The 14,904-nt window shown below is 42.1% G+C and overlaps 1 protein-coding gene across 3 annotated transcripts in view; it reads right to left on the minus strand.

The window, feature by feature from the left end:
• The window catches only part of IQCK (IQ motif containing K), a 129,882-nt gene that overhangs the window by 45,147 nt on the left and 69,831 nt on the right, over nt 1-14,904 (minus strand). The window contains exon 8 of one of the 3 annotated variants that reach the window (XM_026003209.2): nt 7,158-7,346. The exons of the other annotated variants lie outside the window; for them this stretch is intronic. Coding sequence (XP_025858994.1) covers nt 7,323-7,346 — 24 coding nt within the window. The 3' untranslated portion in view covers nt 7,158-7,322. Of the gene's footprint in view, nt 1-7,157; nt 7,347-14,904 lie in introns of those variants that run through there. 3 annotated transcript variants of the gene reach the window in all.

Raw genomic sequence — 14,904 nt, forward strand, 5'->3', positions numbered from 1 at the left:
CAGCTTCCTCCTTTACCATTGTTTCTTGCATTCTGCTCCCACTCCTTCCTTGTGGATTCAATTTCCTTCTAACTCAAGTACATCATTTAGTAGTTCTTTCAGTGAGAAATGTGTTTGAAAATGTATTTAGCTCTTGCTCTTGCATGTTAATTTAGTGAGCATATACTTCTCTGCTGAATGTGACTTTCCCTTAGGGTTAGAAGAGAACACACATAATCATTTTCTGGCTTACGTTACTGCTCATCAGAAGTCTTGATCCATCTCACTGTTCTTCTCTTGTAGGCAATCCTTCTTTCAAGAGAGCTTTAAGGCTTCTTCTTAGCTTCTGGCCTGCCACAGTTTCACCAGGTAGCACTTTGCTGTGGTTTTGTCCTTATTTACCTAGTTTGGGATTCACGTCTCTTTGGCTTTGGGATGTTCTTGCTCAGTAGTTCTGTCCACACTGCCTCTTCCCCACCCATTATGTCCTTGCCCTCTGCAATTCCTATTAGACTTATGTTTGACCTTCTCATTCTTTGTCTCATCTACTTTCCCACATTTCCCACCTCTCTCTGCCAGCTGCCTTCTTTCTCCTGGATCTCCCTGGATAGCAATTACTCCTCCAGCTGCGTCTGTCTGCTATTTAACACACACCCAAAGTATGGTCCGTGGATCAGCACCATCAGCAGTACCTAGGATCTCATTAGACATGCAAATTCCTGGCTTCCACCTAAGACCTATTAAGGTCAGAACTGAATAGAGAGAGTGGGGCCAGGGCTCTGTATTTTAACAAACTCTCCAGATGGTCCTGATGCTTACTGAAGTTTCAGAAGCATGACTTTAGCCTATTCACTTAATTGTTTTCATTTTTATAGGTTGTACTTTGTTCTTTTTCAAATATGATTCCTTTTTTTTCTTATCACCCTGTTCTTTCAGCAAGGTTTGTATTCTTTAAAAAAAATTTTTTTTAGGGGTGCGTGGGTGGCTCAGATGGTTAAGCATCTGCCTTCAGCTCAGGTCATAATCTCCACGTCCTGGGATTGAGCCTCATGTCAGGCTCCTGGCTCAGAGATCATCTCCCTCTCCCTCTGCTTCTCCTCTCACCTGTGTTCTTTCTATCTCAAATGAATAAATAAAATCTTAAAAATAAATAAATAATTTTTTTAGTAAATCTCTATAATCATCTTAAACATACTTATTTCATAGTCTCAAATTGCCATTCTTGAGGCCTTAGATTTTCTTACTGACTCCTCCCACCACCTCCATTCCTTGTTGGTTTATTTTTTATTATGAGCTCATAGTCACTGAGGGCCTTAGTTCCAATTCTAAGTTTGCTCAGGTCTGAGGTCATGTTTTTTATCCAAGGGTCAAGACAAGTTTTGTGGTTTTTTTTAAAGTTCAGATTATAAATATTTTTGGCTTTATGGGCCAGTCTCTGTCCCAGTGATTCATTACAGCACAAAGGCCACCATAGACAATATGTTTTTTAAAAATGGGCATGGCTGTGTTCCAATAAACTAGATTTATAAAAACAGCCAGGGGGCCAAATTTGGTCCATGGGCTATATATAGATTATCAGCCCCTGCTTTCATCCTTGAGTGGGCATTAGAACGGGAGCCCTCAGATTCCCTTAGTGTTCTTTACATCTTTCTGTATGAGTTATATACCATTATTGCTTTAAGACAATCCCCTGGGGCACCTGGGTGGCTCAGGGGTTGAGCATCTGCCTCCGGTTCAGGTTGTGATTCCGGGGATGTGGGATTGAGTCCCACATCAGGCTCCCCACAGGGAGCCTGCTTCTCCCTCTAAGTCTCTGCTTCTCTTGATGTGTCTCTCATGAATAAATAAATAATCTTAAAAAAAAAGACAATCCCTTAAACTTATCTGATGATATCGAAACCACTTAGGGCACTGGGTAAAAATAGACTCTTGGGCTCTTGCCTTTTACGTTCTGATTCAATCCGTGTGACATGGAACCAACATGTTGGTGTGTTTAGCAAGAACTCCAGGTGATTCTAATGGTCTGAAAGCTTTGAAACTCTGCTTTAATGGAAGAGAACATGAAGAATGAACTCAGTGTTGGGAGACCTACTGCTTTACCATGTGTGCATTTTTCATCTCAGTTCTTACACGGTGCCATGTCGATGATTGCAAATTCTGGAAATCAGAATCAAGAAGGACAGCTTGGGCTATTTGTGTGCAGTCAGGAGACAGGATCTGTGTGACTCATGAACAGCAGCTGCTTTTTGGTGGGGTAGGCTCTTCAGTGCAGTTCCAGAAAGGCCTTCTCCCAGGAAGCCACACCTATTTTTTTTTACTAAAGTTCCTTTAATAATATAAAGTCATATCGCAGAACATACTTGGAAAAAGCGGAATTTCCCCCAACACCCTGATGATGACAGTTGAGATAAAGTTCATCCAACTTTTTTTGGTACATGTTTACCCAAATAATCAGGGAATGATTAAGTTGCAAAGGCATTTAAGGGATTCGATGAACTTTCCAATGATTTATAAATTACAACCAAGTGAATGATGCCAAAGACTGTATTATGGCGTAATGCTTTGATCTTTTTCTTACCACAGATACCCGGAACTGACATTTAGGTAGTTATAGTTGCCCAGATGTTTCTAATGTGCAGTCAAGGTTACAGTGGACAGTTAACCCCTCAACCAGCAGCTCTCAGAGTGTGGTTCCCAAACTAGCAGCATCAGCATCTCTTGAGAGCTAGTCTGAAATGTAAGTTCTCAGGCCCTATTCCAGTCCTACTGATTCAGATACTCTGGAGTTGAGACCCAGCAATCTGTGTGTTAACATAGCTTCCAGATAATTCTGACATAATCTTCAGTTTGAGAACTATTGCACTGTACCCCAGTGAATCACAGCTCCCTGGATCCCTGACTCTTTGAAAACTATGCCATTCTTCTCATTAAATGGGGGAGTCTTCCCCCCAACTCTTTTGAATCTAGGTGAGCCTCATGACTTGGTTTGACTAAGAGAAGGTAACTGAAATGCTGCTGTGCAAGTTTCAGAGTCTAGCCTTCAAGTAGGCTTGATGCTTCCATTTTGGGAATGTTTCTTCCATAATGTAAAGGAACTGGTCTGACCCACTGGAGGATGACAGGCCATGTAGAAGAGAACTGAAGGGCCCCAGACTTGGGCATGAGGCCCCCCCTGGACCTTCCAGCTCAGCCCAGGAGATCATCTAGGCAGAGTATTTAAACTCATTCTGCTAGAAAGGTCCATCATGGCCAAGAAGTGCCCACTGAAGGGGGTGCAGATGAGGCTGGAGTGCCAGACCCAGAGTCCCAGCATGGCGTTGCGTGGAGACATCCCATCAACTGTGGGATATCCCCATGCAGCTCTCAAATGTCGTGTTCACCATTAAATGCACCAACTGAATGCAACCACATGAGTGAGTCAAGGAGAAATAGCAGAGGAACTACCCAGTTAACCTACAGGACTATGAAAAACAATCAATCACTATGGTTTAAGTCACTACGATTTAGCAGTAGAAGGGATCAGATTACAGCTATACAGTTTACCCATAACTTTGCCTTCAAGGGAAATTGATTAGCCCTTTAAAGACAAAGACTCTAGAAAAGTTGTGAATTTGGCTGGTACTAGTTGCCAGGTACATCAGATACACCTCGTACATATGGCTGGCTTCAGGGGCATTGCCCTGTGCAGTCACATTGTTTTAATACTCTGGCTGTCACCATCCAGAAATTCTTAAAACTTTGAACAAGGGACCCAGCATTTGTATTTTACACTAGGCCTGCACATTCTGTAGCCAGTCCCACCAATACATAGTTTCTTGATTTACTCCTCACAACACCCTTCGAATTTGGTTTATCAGCTTTCATCACATATTTGGGATACATTGCAACTGAACAAATAAAAAGGAGAGTTTTGAAGACAGTCTGGCTAGTTGGCAAAGCGTTTTCTGGGCACATTAAGAAAAATCCGCTTGCAGATATAAGCTGGAGCATACTCAAACAAGCACAGGACCAGGCAGGGGGAAGGGGAAGGGTCTGGCCTGGGAAGCCAGGCCCCAAGCAACCCAAACTCACTATTTATAGTGCTGTGGCCTATTTTGGCCTGCTGGATGGCCCTGAAAATTGCCCTGAGAACTGGGCCTGGGAATTGATGATGGAAATCAGGCACCTTTATTCTGGGGTATTGCTGGAATCATGCTGGGTGCAAAGATCTTTCTAATGACCTCAAGGACATTTTGCAAAATGGGATCTCCTTTGATAGCATTTTCTTTAACAGGGAATTTTTAAAAATTAAGGCGAATCATCAGGAAATGATCAGGAATATTAGGGAAGAAAATGCATGGATCAGATCAAGTCAATAAAGAGCTAACTCTTACGAGGCCCTAATCATGTAACCATGTGCCAGGTGCTATGCTAAGCACCTGACATGCACCATTTCCTTTATACTCTCACATATAACCCAGTGAAGGCAGCACTATTATTATTACCATTTACAAGAAAGAAAACAGAGGCTTAGGAAAATTAAGTCATTTAGTGAAGGTCACAGGGTTGATAGCCAGGATTCAAATCTGCATCATGCACATGCATCTGCTACCAAGGCTGTCATCTATATCTCTGCTTCTCAAACCTACACATGCAAAGACTTATCAGGGAATCTTGGTAAGATACAGATTCTGATTTGAGAGGTCTGGGGTGGGGCCTAGATGATTCCCCTGGTCTTTGAACCCCAATTTTTAATTTATTTATTTTATTTTATTTTATTTTTTTAATTTATGATAGTCACAGAGAGAAAGAGAGAGAGAGAGAGAGAGAGAGAGAGAGAGGCAGAGAGAGAAGCAGGCTCCATGCACCGGGAGCCCGACGTGGGATTCGATCCCGGGCCTCCAGGATCACGCCCTGGGCCAAAGGCAGGCGCTAAACCGCTGCGCCACCCAGGGATCCCTGAACCCCAATTTGAGTAGCAGGGATGTAGACATTATAAGTTTTCCTGCTTCTACTTCTATCCTCCTAGTTTGCTCTCTCTACAACAGCCTGAGTTATTGTTAGTTTCCCTTGCTGCATAATGAATGACCTCCCAAAATTTGGTGGCTCATAATAACAATGATGAACACTTATCTCACACAGTTTCTGAGGCTCAGAAATCCAGGTGTGGCTGAACTGGGTGGTTTCAATTCAAGGTCTTTCATGAAGTTATAGCTAAGATGCTAGCTCCACCTGAGAAGGCTCACTCACATAGCTATGGGCTAGAGGTCTCCATTTCTTGTATGTGGGCATCTCTGTAGAGCTGCTTGCGATGGTGACATGGTAGCTGGTTTCTCTCAGCATGAATGACCCAAGGAAGAGAGAGAAAGAGAGAGAGAGAGAGAGAGAGAGAGAGAGAGAGAGAGAGATCGACACCAAGGCTGCAGTGTCTTTTAGAACCTAATCTTGGAAGTGTCACACGATTATTTCTGTCATATTCTATTAGTTACACATATCAACCCTGGTATAGGTGGGAAGGGATGCCCTAGGAATGTGAATACCAGGAGGTGAAGATCATTGGGGAGTCATCGTGGATGCTGGCTTGATGAAAACTAAGTGATAGCATGTCTTCATTGCTTCAGTGCTTCATTGATGTTGGTTGGGCTTGTCCATGTGACTCACTTTGGCCAGTGGAATGTGTGGGGAAGTGGCATGTCCCCAGGCTAGGCCTTAAGATTCATTACGAGTGTTTTTCTTCTTAACCCTTTGAGAGCTTTTGATCTCTGCTGTAAAAAGAGTTTGCCCTTGGTAGATTACTGATCTCAGTAGAATGACCAATCCTAGACAAAACTACATAGAACTCAACAGCCTTGATCCAAGTGTAGTCAAACCCAACCTAGAACAACTGAAACCTGGCTGACCTATAAGCATGTGAAGAGACTATAAATGTATGTTGTAAGCCACTGAGCTTGGGAGTGGTTTGTTAAGTACGTTATTGTGACAATTGCTAGCTGATACACTTCTTGGCATTATATTACATATTTATTTATATCTGTTTATAGTCTATTGCAATAATGCAAGCTCCATGAGGGCGAGGACTTTGTCTTACTCCTTGCAGTATGCCCAGCATCTAGATCAATGCCTACCTGCCACATAATAAGTCCCCAATAAATACTAGTGAATGAATATCAGTGAATGAATTGATCTACTGTGGAGCATGCTTGCTTAATCGCTATGCTATACTGCCTTCAAGTTAGCCTAAAAAATTGCAAAGTATTAAAAAAACAATGGTCTTGAACAGGAGTTCTAGGCAGCATATCCTTTACAAAGAAAATGTGACTCGCACCAAGTTGTCTGCCATTGTCTTTGTGCCAGTTGCCATTCCTCCTCACCTGGGCCATATCAGAAGTCATCCAGAAATGACAACCAACCCCTCCCTGAGAACGGAAGTGCTGCTTTAAATGACACCGGCTCACCTGGCTGGGCAGCTGTCCCCAGAGCGAAGCCAGAGAGATAGCTAATGACACATACAAAGGGAGGAAATGCACCCCCACCCCTGCCTCCAACAGCTGCACCAGGAGACACCCCTCTCTGGAAAGGAGGAAGAGGAAGTCAAGAAAGCAGTAAAGCTGACCAACAATCCAGGGAAGCCAACCCTCACAAGAAAGCAGAAGGAAAAAGGCTGGCCCTTAAGTCACTAATTATTGAACTTGCTGAGGAAATAGAAATCAGTACCGATTCCTAAAGTTTTCCTTGGTCTTGCCACCTCAGGGCTCACTTTGTGTTGGGAGTATTTTGAAGGAGCAAGTGCTTGGCCAAATTCCTACCTACCAACTACATTAGTAGTGTGTCTTTCCTTCAAATACAAATGCTCAGGCTAGATCTACGTGTGCTTATGTGGAAAGCTATCCTCAATGCTAAATGAAAGGCAGGATGCAGGCTATAGAGTGTGAGCCCATACTTCTAAAACATATATCCTATGTTTATAAAAAACACAACATAATATATATGTACTTAATGTTCATATATACAGAAGAAAAACACTAAAAAGATACACACCAAGCTGTTAACAGTGTTTTTGCCTGTGAAACAGGAATGGAGAATTCCACGTTTAACTTTAAAGTAGTTGTTATGGGCTGAATGTGTTTTCCTCAAAATTCATATGTTGAATCCCTAACCCCCAATGTGACACTTAGGGGATGGTAATTAGATGAGCTCACCAGGGTAGGATCCTCATGATGGGATTAGTACCCTCATAAGAAGAAATCAGAGAGCTTGTTCTTTCTCTCTCTCTCTCTCTGCCATGGGTGGACACAGCAAGAAGGCAGCCATCTGCAAGCCAGGAAGAGTGCTCTTGCCAGACACTGAATGTGCCATCACCTTGATCATGAGCCTCCCAGCCTCCAGAACTGTAAGAAATAAATGTTGCTTAAGCAACAGCTTAAGCCACCCAGCCTGTGGCATTCTGTTATAGCATCCCCAAGCTAAGACATTATTTCTATACTGTTTGGTTTTAGTTTACAATTAATATCTGCTATTTTACAATAAAAATATCAATGAAAGACCTTTTTTCATACAAAGATGGCCATTCTTTTCCAGACCTTTTTGCATACAAAGATGGCCATTCTTTTCCAGACCCAAAGTGACATGATGCTCCTTGCAATATGTTCTGAGGTGGCCAGATGTGGTTATAAAATGACCTCTCGTTTCATATGATGTTTGCCAGTGACAAGGGGCCCTCCTCTCACTTGCTCTGAGGCAAGGACTGGATCAGGGGCTGCTCTGTAATTGTATCCTTGGCGCCACGCCTCTGCTTGCCTTGTCCATTTAGTTACATCATTACATCAGTGTTTACTTTTTTTGCAAATGTGCTGACTTAACCCATTGGGGAGAAGATCGTGGTCTATAGCCAGCCATGCCCGGTTCTGCCCACATCCTCGGTGTCTGAGAAAGGCATGTGTTTTTTCCACCTCTCATCTCTATTTGTTTGTTGGTGTCCCAATTACTCTTATACATCAAGCAATCATCTAATAGCACACATAAAATTGACAGAAAAACATTGCTCTTTCCATTTGCTCTTGAAAACCTCTGTCATTTGTTTAAGAAAGAGAAGCTCTGGTACTCTTCAAATAGGAAAGACACTGATAGATCATTACATCCATATTGATAGCATTCATTTCTTTGCTTTTTCATGGGTTGCCACTGGAAAATATTTTTATCCTTATGATAACCTGGTGAGCTAGACTGGGCAATATCATTATTCTCAACTTAAAGAGAAAGAATTTGAGATTCCAAGTGCAGTGATTTGTCCTGGATCATCCAACTGGTATGTTGGTGGGTCTTAAACCTGGCTGCTAGTTAGTGTCACCTGGGGCGGGGGGGGAGGTATCTTTTAAAACTGCCCATCTTTTATTCTCATCCTGACCAGCTCAACAAGAATTTCAGGGGAATGAGGCTTATTTTTCAGGGGCACCTGGGTGGCTCAGTGGTTGAGTGTCTACCTTTGGCTCAGGTGGTGATCCGGGGTCCAGGGACGGAGTCCCACATTAGGCTCCTGGAGCCGGCTTCTCCCTCTGCCTATGTCTCTGCCTCTCTCTGTGTGTTTCTTTCATGAATGAGTGAATGAATGAATGGATGGATGGATGGATGAATGAATGAATGAATAAATAAATAAATAAATAAATAAATAAATAAATAAATAAATCTGTTATAAAAAAGAGTAAAATCTTTCCTAGGATGACCCTGATAAACAACAAGGCTTGAAACCACTGCAATCTGTAGTTATAAATAAGCCAGTCGTCTATTAAACTCACATGTGCTAATTCATCACTAGGATTAAGAATTCACTCTTATTGGGGTGCTATAGTGGAATGCTGCTTAACAATAAAAAGGAAGGGCCTACTGAAATACTCAACCACATGGAAGAACTTCAAATGCATCAGGTCCAGTGAAGGAAGCAAGACACAAAGGCTATGTATTTTATGATTTCACTTATCTGACATTCTGGAAGAGGCAGAACCAGAAGAACAGAAATGGATCAGTGAGTGTCAGAGGCTGATGGTGGGGGCAGGGGTTAACTACAGAGGGGCAGCCTGAGGGAATTTAGGGAGATGATATAAATGTTTCTATGCCTCGATTATAGGGGTAATTATACCGTATGCATTTGTCAAAATTGAAAAACTATACACTACGATGGGTAAATTTTACTGTGTGTAACGTATATCTTGATAAGTCTCATTAAAACATGCACGGGGCAGCCTGGGTGACTCAGCGGTTTAGCTCCGCCTTCAGCCTAAGGCCTGATCCTGGGGACCCTGGATCAAGTTCCACATGAGACTCCCTGCGTGGAGCCTGCTTCTTCCTCTGCCTGTGTCTCTGGCTTTCTCTCTCTCTCTCTCTGTGTCTCTCATGAATGAATAAATAAAATCTTAAAACACATGCACACACTTGGGGCACCTGGGTGGCTCAGTTGAATAAGCATCTGACTCTTGAATTCAGCTCAGGTTATGATCTCAGGGTGGTGAGATTGAGCCCCATGTTGGCTCTGTGCTGGGCATGGAGTCTGCTTAAGATTCTCTTTCTCCCTCTCTCTTTGCCCCTGCCTGCCACTGTCTTTCTCTCTCTTTAAAAAATAAAAACAACCAAAAAAATATGTGCACACACAAAATGAGATATTATTACACACCCACTAAAATGGCTAATTAAAAAGACTGACCATACCAAGTACTGGTAAGGACACAGAGCAATGGGAACTCTTATACATTTCTAGTAGGAATGCAAAACAGTTTTGTTTTGTTTTGTTTTGTTTTAAAAGAGAAAGATGGGGTTCTGAGGACAGTCAGACCTGGACTTAAAACTGTGTGATGTTGGGCAAGTCAGTTAGGGTTTCTAAGCCCTCATTGGTTCATCTACACATGAGATAATAGTAGTATACACTTGCCTACTTTATAGGATCAGCATAAAGGAGATAATTCTTGTAAAAATGGTTAGTTCAGTGCCTGGCACATAGCAAGTAGCCACAAATACTAGGTTTTGCTATTCTTTTTTTTCTTTTTTTTTAGAGTTTTTTTAAAGATTTTATTTATTTATCTGAAAGACAGAGACAGAACATGAGCAAGGAAGAGAAGCAGACTCTCCACTGAGCAGGAAGTCCAATGCCAGGATCAATCCCAGAACCCTGAGATCATGACCCAATGTCTGAGCCACCCAGATGCCCCTATTTATTTATTTTGAGAAAGAGTGAGAGAGTGTGTGCACATGAGCAGGGGAAGGGGCAGAGGGAAAGGGAAAGAATCTCAAGCAGACTCCCCGCTGAATGGCGAGACTGATTTGGGACTCAATCCCATGACCCTGAGATCATGACCTGAGCTGAAATCAATAGTCGGCTGCTTAACCAACTGAGCCACCCAGGAGCCCCTAGATTTTGCTATTCTTACTATTATTATCATTCTTCTTGTTATCACCGCTTCCAAGCTCATCAAGGGACAGATGAGCTCTGTTTATAAAGCACCCAGCACTGTTCTTGGCGAGTAGAAGATCCTCAATACAAGTTTGTCAAATGAAAGAATGAACAAATGGGGTCACACATCAATGCAAGGTATAAGGCCTCTATTTGAGTGGAATTGGCAGAAGGGTTGACAGCAGCCATCCTTGGGAGCATTCCACTTTAAATGTTAGAGGTCTAACATCAGGATCCTCAGCCTAAAACCAAGACCTTTACAATGTTGAGAAGTTCGAGAGATTATGTGTGTGTGTGTTTAAGATTTTATTTATTTATTTGAGAGAGAGAAAGAGAGAGAGAGAGAGCACAAGCAACTGGAGTGGCAGGCAGAGGTAAAGGGAAAAGCAGACTCCCCACTGAGCAAGGAGACCAATGCTGGCCTGGATCCCAGGACCTCGAGATCATGACCTGAGCCAAAGGCAGGTCTGAGCCACTAAGTTCAGGATTTTTATTCCACTCGATCACTGGAACATGTATAGGTGGCTTTGACCTCCCTAACAGCTTATAAACATTCTCCATGTGTTAGAAAATGTTCAAAATCAATTTCACTATGTAAGACTCACAAATACCCCCAAGAGAGCCTGAAGGAAAGGGCTCTTTGGGATTCCATCTTCTGGTGGGGAGGTAAGGTGAAATGGACCGAAACTAAATCCATGGGCCAGTAAACACCAAGGAGATTCCGCAAGAAGATAAACCTTTCCATGTGGAGCTCCCACTAGAGGAATCTGGGGCAGAGATTGCTTATCAAATCACAAAGGTCATGACCAGCCCCTCTGAGGCTATCAAGAGATGGCTGTGCATCAAGAGGAAAACCGGGGGGTAATTTGATGCAGTGCCCCATTTTTAGCATTCCTTTTGCACAATACAATGTCTGACTTTTGCTGGTAAAGTCTGCCCACCTGCCAGCAGATATCAGCGCTTGGAAGAGAGATTCCAAACGAAGAAAATCTTTTCTGTCCAAGACTCAGATGTACTAAAGATACCCAAGTAGCCTTCAGCTGACACTCTCCTTTCAAGCCAGCTTGGGGGAATCGTAATTTCCCATAGCACACTTCATTTCTTCGCATTACAAAGCTTGGTACAGAGGTGGTTCCTGAAGGCCAAGGCTAAAATGGTTACACTTTCTCAAGTGTAATCTCTAGGGGATTAACAAGCACAGCTGTTGAGTTCAAGGATCCTGGTACAAAAGCATCTCCCTGCAAAAGTCCATGTTTAAGCACCTGTGTAAATCCCAGAGAAGGGCTCTTAAAATGGAACAAAAACAGTTTGTTCTTTATTTTCAAATGCTCTCATTAAAGAGATCATTTAAGAGATTCAGTTATTCACTAAAATATTCTTTACAAACAGACAGTGTTCTAGGGGCTGGGGATATGGGATGAACAAGTCAAGCAACCTCTACCCCTTCTGGAGCTCACATTCCAGTCAGGGTGACAGGCGACAGACAAACAAGTGACTGTCCAACATAATGTCAGGTCATTGGTAAGTGATAGACAATAGAGCACAATGAGAGGCTGGAGAGTGATGAGTGGTGCTGTTTTAGAAAGAGTGACCAGGGGACACCTGGGTGGCTCAGTGGTTGAGCGTCTACCTTTGGCTCAGGTCGTGATCCCGGGGTCCTGGGATCATCTCTTGCTTTTCCTTCTTTTTTTATTGTGGTAAAATACACATAACATAAAATTTCCACCTTAGCCATTTTTTTAAAAGATTTCATTCACCCATTTGACACAGTAAGAGAGCACAAGCAGGAGGAGCGACAGGCAAAGGGAGAGGTAGAAGCAGGATCCCCACTGAGCAGGGAGCCAGACTTGGGACTGGATCCCAGGACCCTGAGATCCTTACCTGAGCTGAAGGCAGATGCTTAACGGACTGAGCCACCCAGGCACCCTCCACCTTAACTATTTTAAGCATACAGTCCAGTGGTATTAAATCCATTCACACAGTTGTAAAAACATCACCAGCATCCTTCCCCAGGGCTTTTTGCATCTTGTAACACTGAAACTTTGTAACCAATGAACACTAACTCCCTATTTAACCTCTCCCCAGCCCTTAGCACCCACCCTTATGCTTTCTGTCTTTATGAGTCTTCACCATTCCAAGTACCTGATCCAGGTGGATTCATGCACTATTGGTCTTTTTGTGACTGGCTTATTTCATTTAGTCTTATCCACGTTGTAGCATATTACAGATTTCTTTCCTTTTTAAGGCTGAATAATATTACATTGCATTTATATACCACATTTTCCTTCTCCATTTATGCATCGATGGACACTTGAGGTGCTCCCACGTTTTAGATAGTGCCAATAATGGCTATGCTAAACAAATATCTATTTGAGACCCCACTTTCCATTCTTCTGGAACACACACCGTTTTTTATTTAGAATCTTCAGAATGCTCTGAAGAGAGAGATGCCAATATTTCTCCCCTGCCTTTTAAACTGTCAGCTGATCCAATGGGTTTTCTCTAGTGAAGTCTAACACATGTGCTGTGAAAGGCTTTCTTTGTTCATGATATCAAACTGTTCTCCAAATAACTTGTGGTCTGTTGTTTCTCTTTAATTAAGACTGTAACAGGAGAGCTATAGACAAAATAATCAAAGCTCCTTGCAACCTAAAATATTATTTGAACATAAATATCTAGTTCCTTTCTAAACACACACACACACACACACACAGCCCTAAAAAGGCTCAGGAATAATAGTGTAATGAGGCCAAATTTGGACTAAAGAAGAAAAGAATACAAAAAGTATCATGGTACCCAGAAATCAGTGGCATTTCTATACACTAACAATGAGACTGAAGAAAGAGAAATTAAGGAGTCAATCCCATTTATAAGCATAAGATACCTAGGAATAAACCTAACCAAAGAAGTAAAGGATCTATACCCTAAAAACTACAGAACACTTCTGAAAGAAATTGAGGAAGACACAAAGAGATGGAAAAATATTCCATGCTCATGGATTGGAAGAATTAATATTGTGAAAATGTCCATGCTACCCAGGGTAATTTACACATTTAATGCAATCCCTATCAAAATACCATGGACTTTCTTCAGAGAGTTGGAACAAATTATCTTAAGATTTGTGTGGAATCAGAAAAGACTCCGAATAGCCAGGGGAATCTTAAAAAAGAAAACCATAGCTGGGGGCATCACAATGCCAGATTTCAGGTTGTACTACAAAGCTGTGGTCATCAAGACAGTGTGGTACTGGCACAAAAACAGACACATAGATCAATGGAACAGAATAGAGAATCCAGAAATGGGCCCTCAACCCTATGGTCAACTAATATTCGATAAAGGAGGAAAGACTATCCACTGGAAAAAAGACAGTTTCTTCAATAAATGGTGCTGGGAAAATTGGACAGCCACATGCAGAAGAATGAAACTAGACCACTCTCTTTCACCATACACAAAGATAAACTCAAAATGGATGAAAGATCTAAATGTGAGACAAAATTCCATCAAAATCATAGAAGAGAACACAGGCAACACCCTTTTTGAACTTGGTCACAGCAACTTCTTGCAAGATACATCCACGAAGGCAAGAAAAACAAAAGCAAAAATGAATTATTGGGACCTCATCAAGATAAGAAGCTTCTGCACAGCAAAAGAAACAGTCCACAAAACTAAAAGACAACCTACAGAATGAGAGAAGATATTTGGCAATGACATATCAGATAAAGGGCTAGTATCCAAGATGTACAAAGAACTTATTAAACTCAACAGCAAAGAAACAAACAATCCAATCATAAAATGGGCAAAAGACATGAACAGAAATCTCACAGAGGAAGACATAGACCTGGCCAACAAGCACATGAGAAAATGCTCCACATCACTGGCCATCAGGGAAATACAAATCAAAACCACAATAAGATACCACCTCACACCAGTGAGAATGGGGAAAATTAACAAGACAGGAAACAACAAATGTTGGAGAGGATGTGGAGAAAGGGGAATCCTCTTGCACTGTTGGTGGGAATGTGAACTGGTACAGCCATTCTGGAAAACCGTGTGGAGGTTCCTCAAAGAGTTAAAAATAGATCTGCCCTACGACCCAGCAATTGCCCTGCTGGGGATTTACCCCAAAGATACAGATGCAGTGAAACGCCGGGACACCTGCACCCCGATGTTTATAGCAGCAATGTACACAATAGCTAAACTGTGGAAGGAGCCTCGGCGTCCATCGAAAGATAGTGGATAAAGAAGATGTGGTATATGTATACAATGGAATATTACTCAGCCATTACTCAGACAAATACCCACTATTTGCTTCGACGTGGAGGGACCTGGAGGGTATTATGCTGAGTGAAATAAGTCAATTGGAAAAGGACAAACATTATATGGTCTCATTCATTTGGGGAATATAAAAATTAGTGAAAGGGAATAAAGGGAAAGGAGAGAAAATGAGTGAAAATATCAGTGAGGGTGACAAAACATGAGACACCTAACTCTGGGAAATGAACAAGGGG

Source organism: Vulpes vulpes, chromosome 3 (genome assembly GCF_048418805.1).
Source record: "Vulpes vulpes isolate BD-2025 chromosome 3, VulVul3, whole genome shotgun sequence".
Taxonomy (NCBI): Eukaryota; Metazoa; Chordata; class Mammalia; order Carnivora; family Canidae; genus Vulpes; species Vulpes vulpes.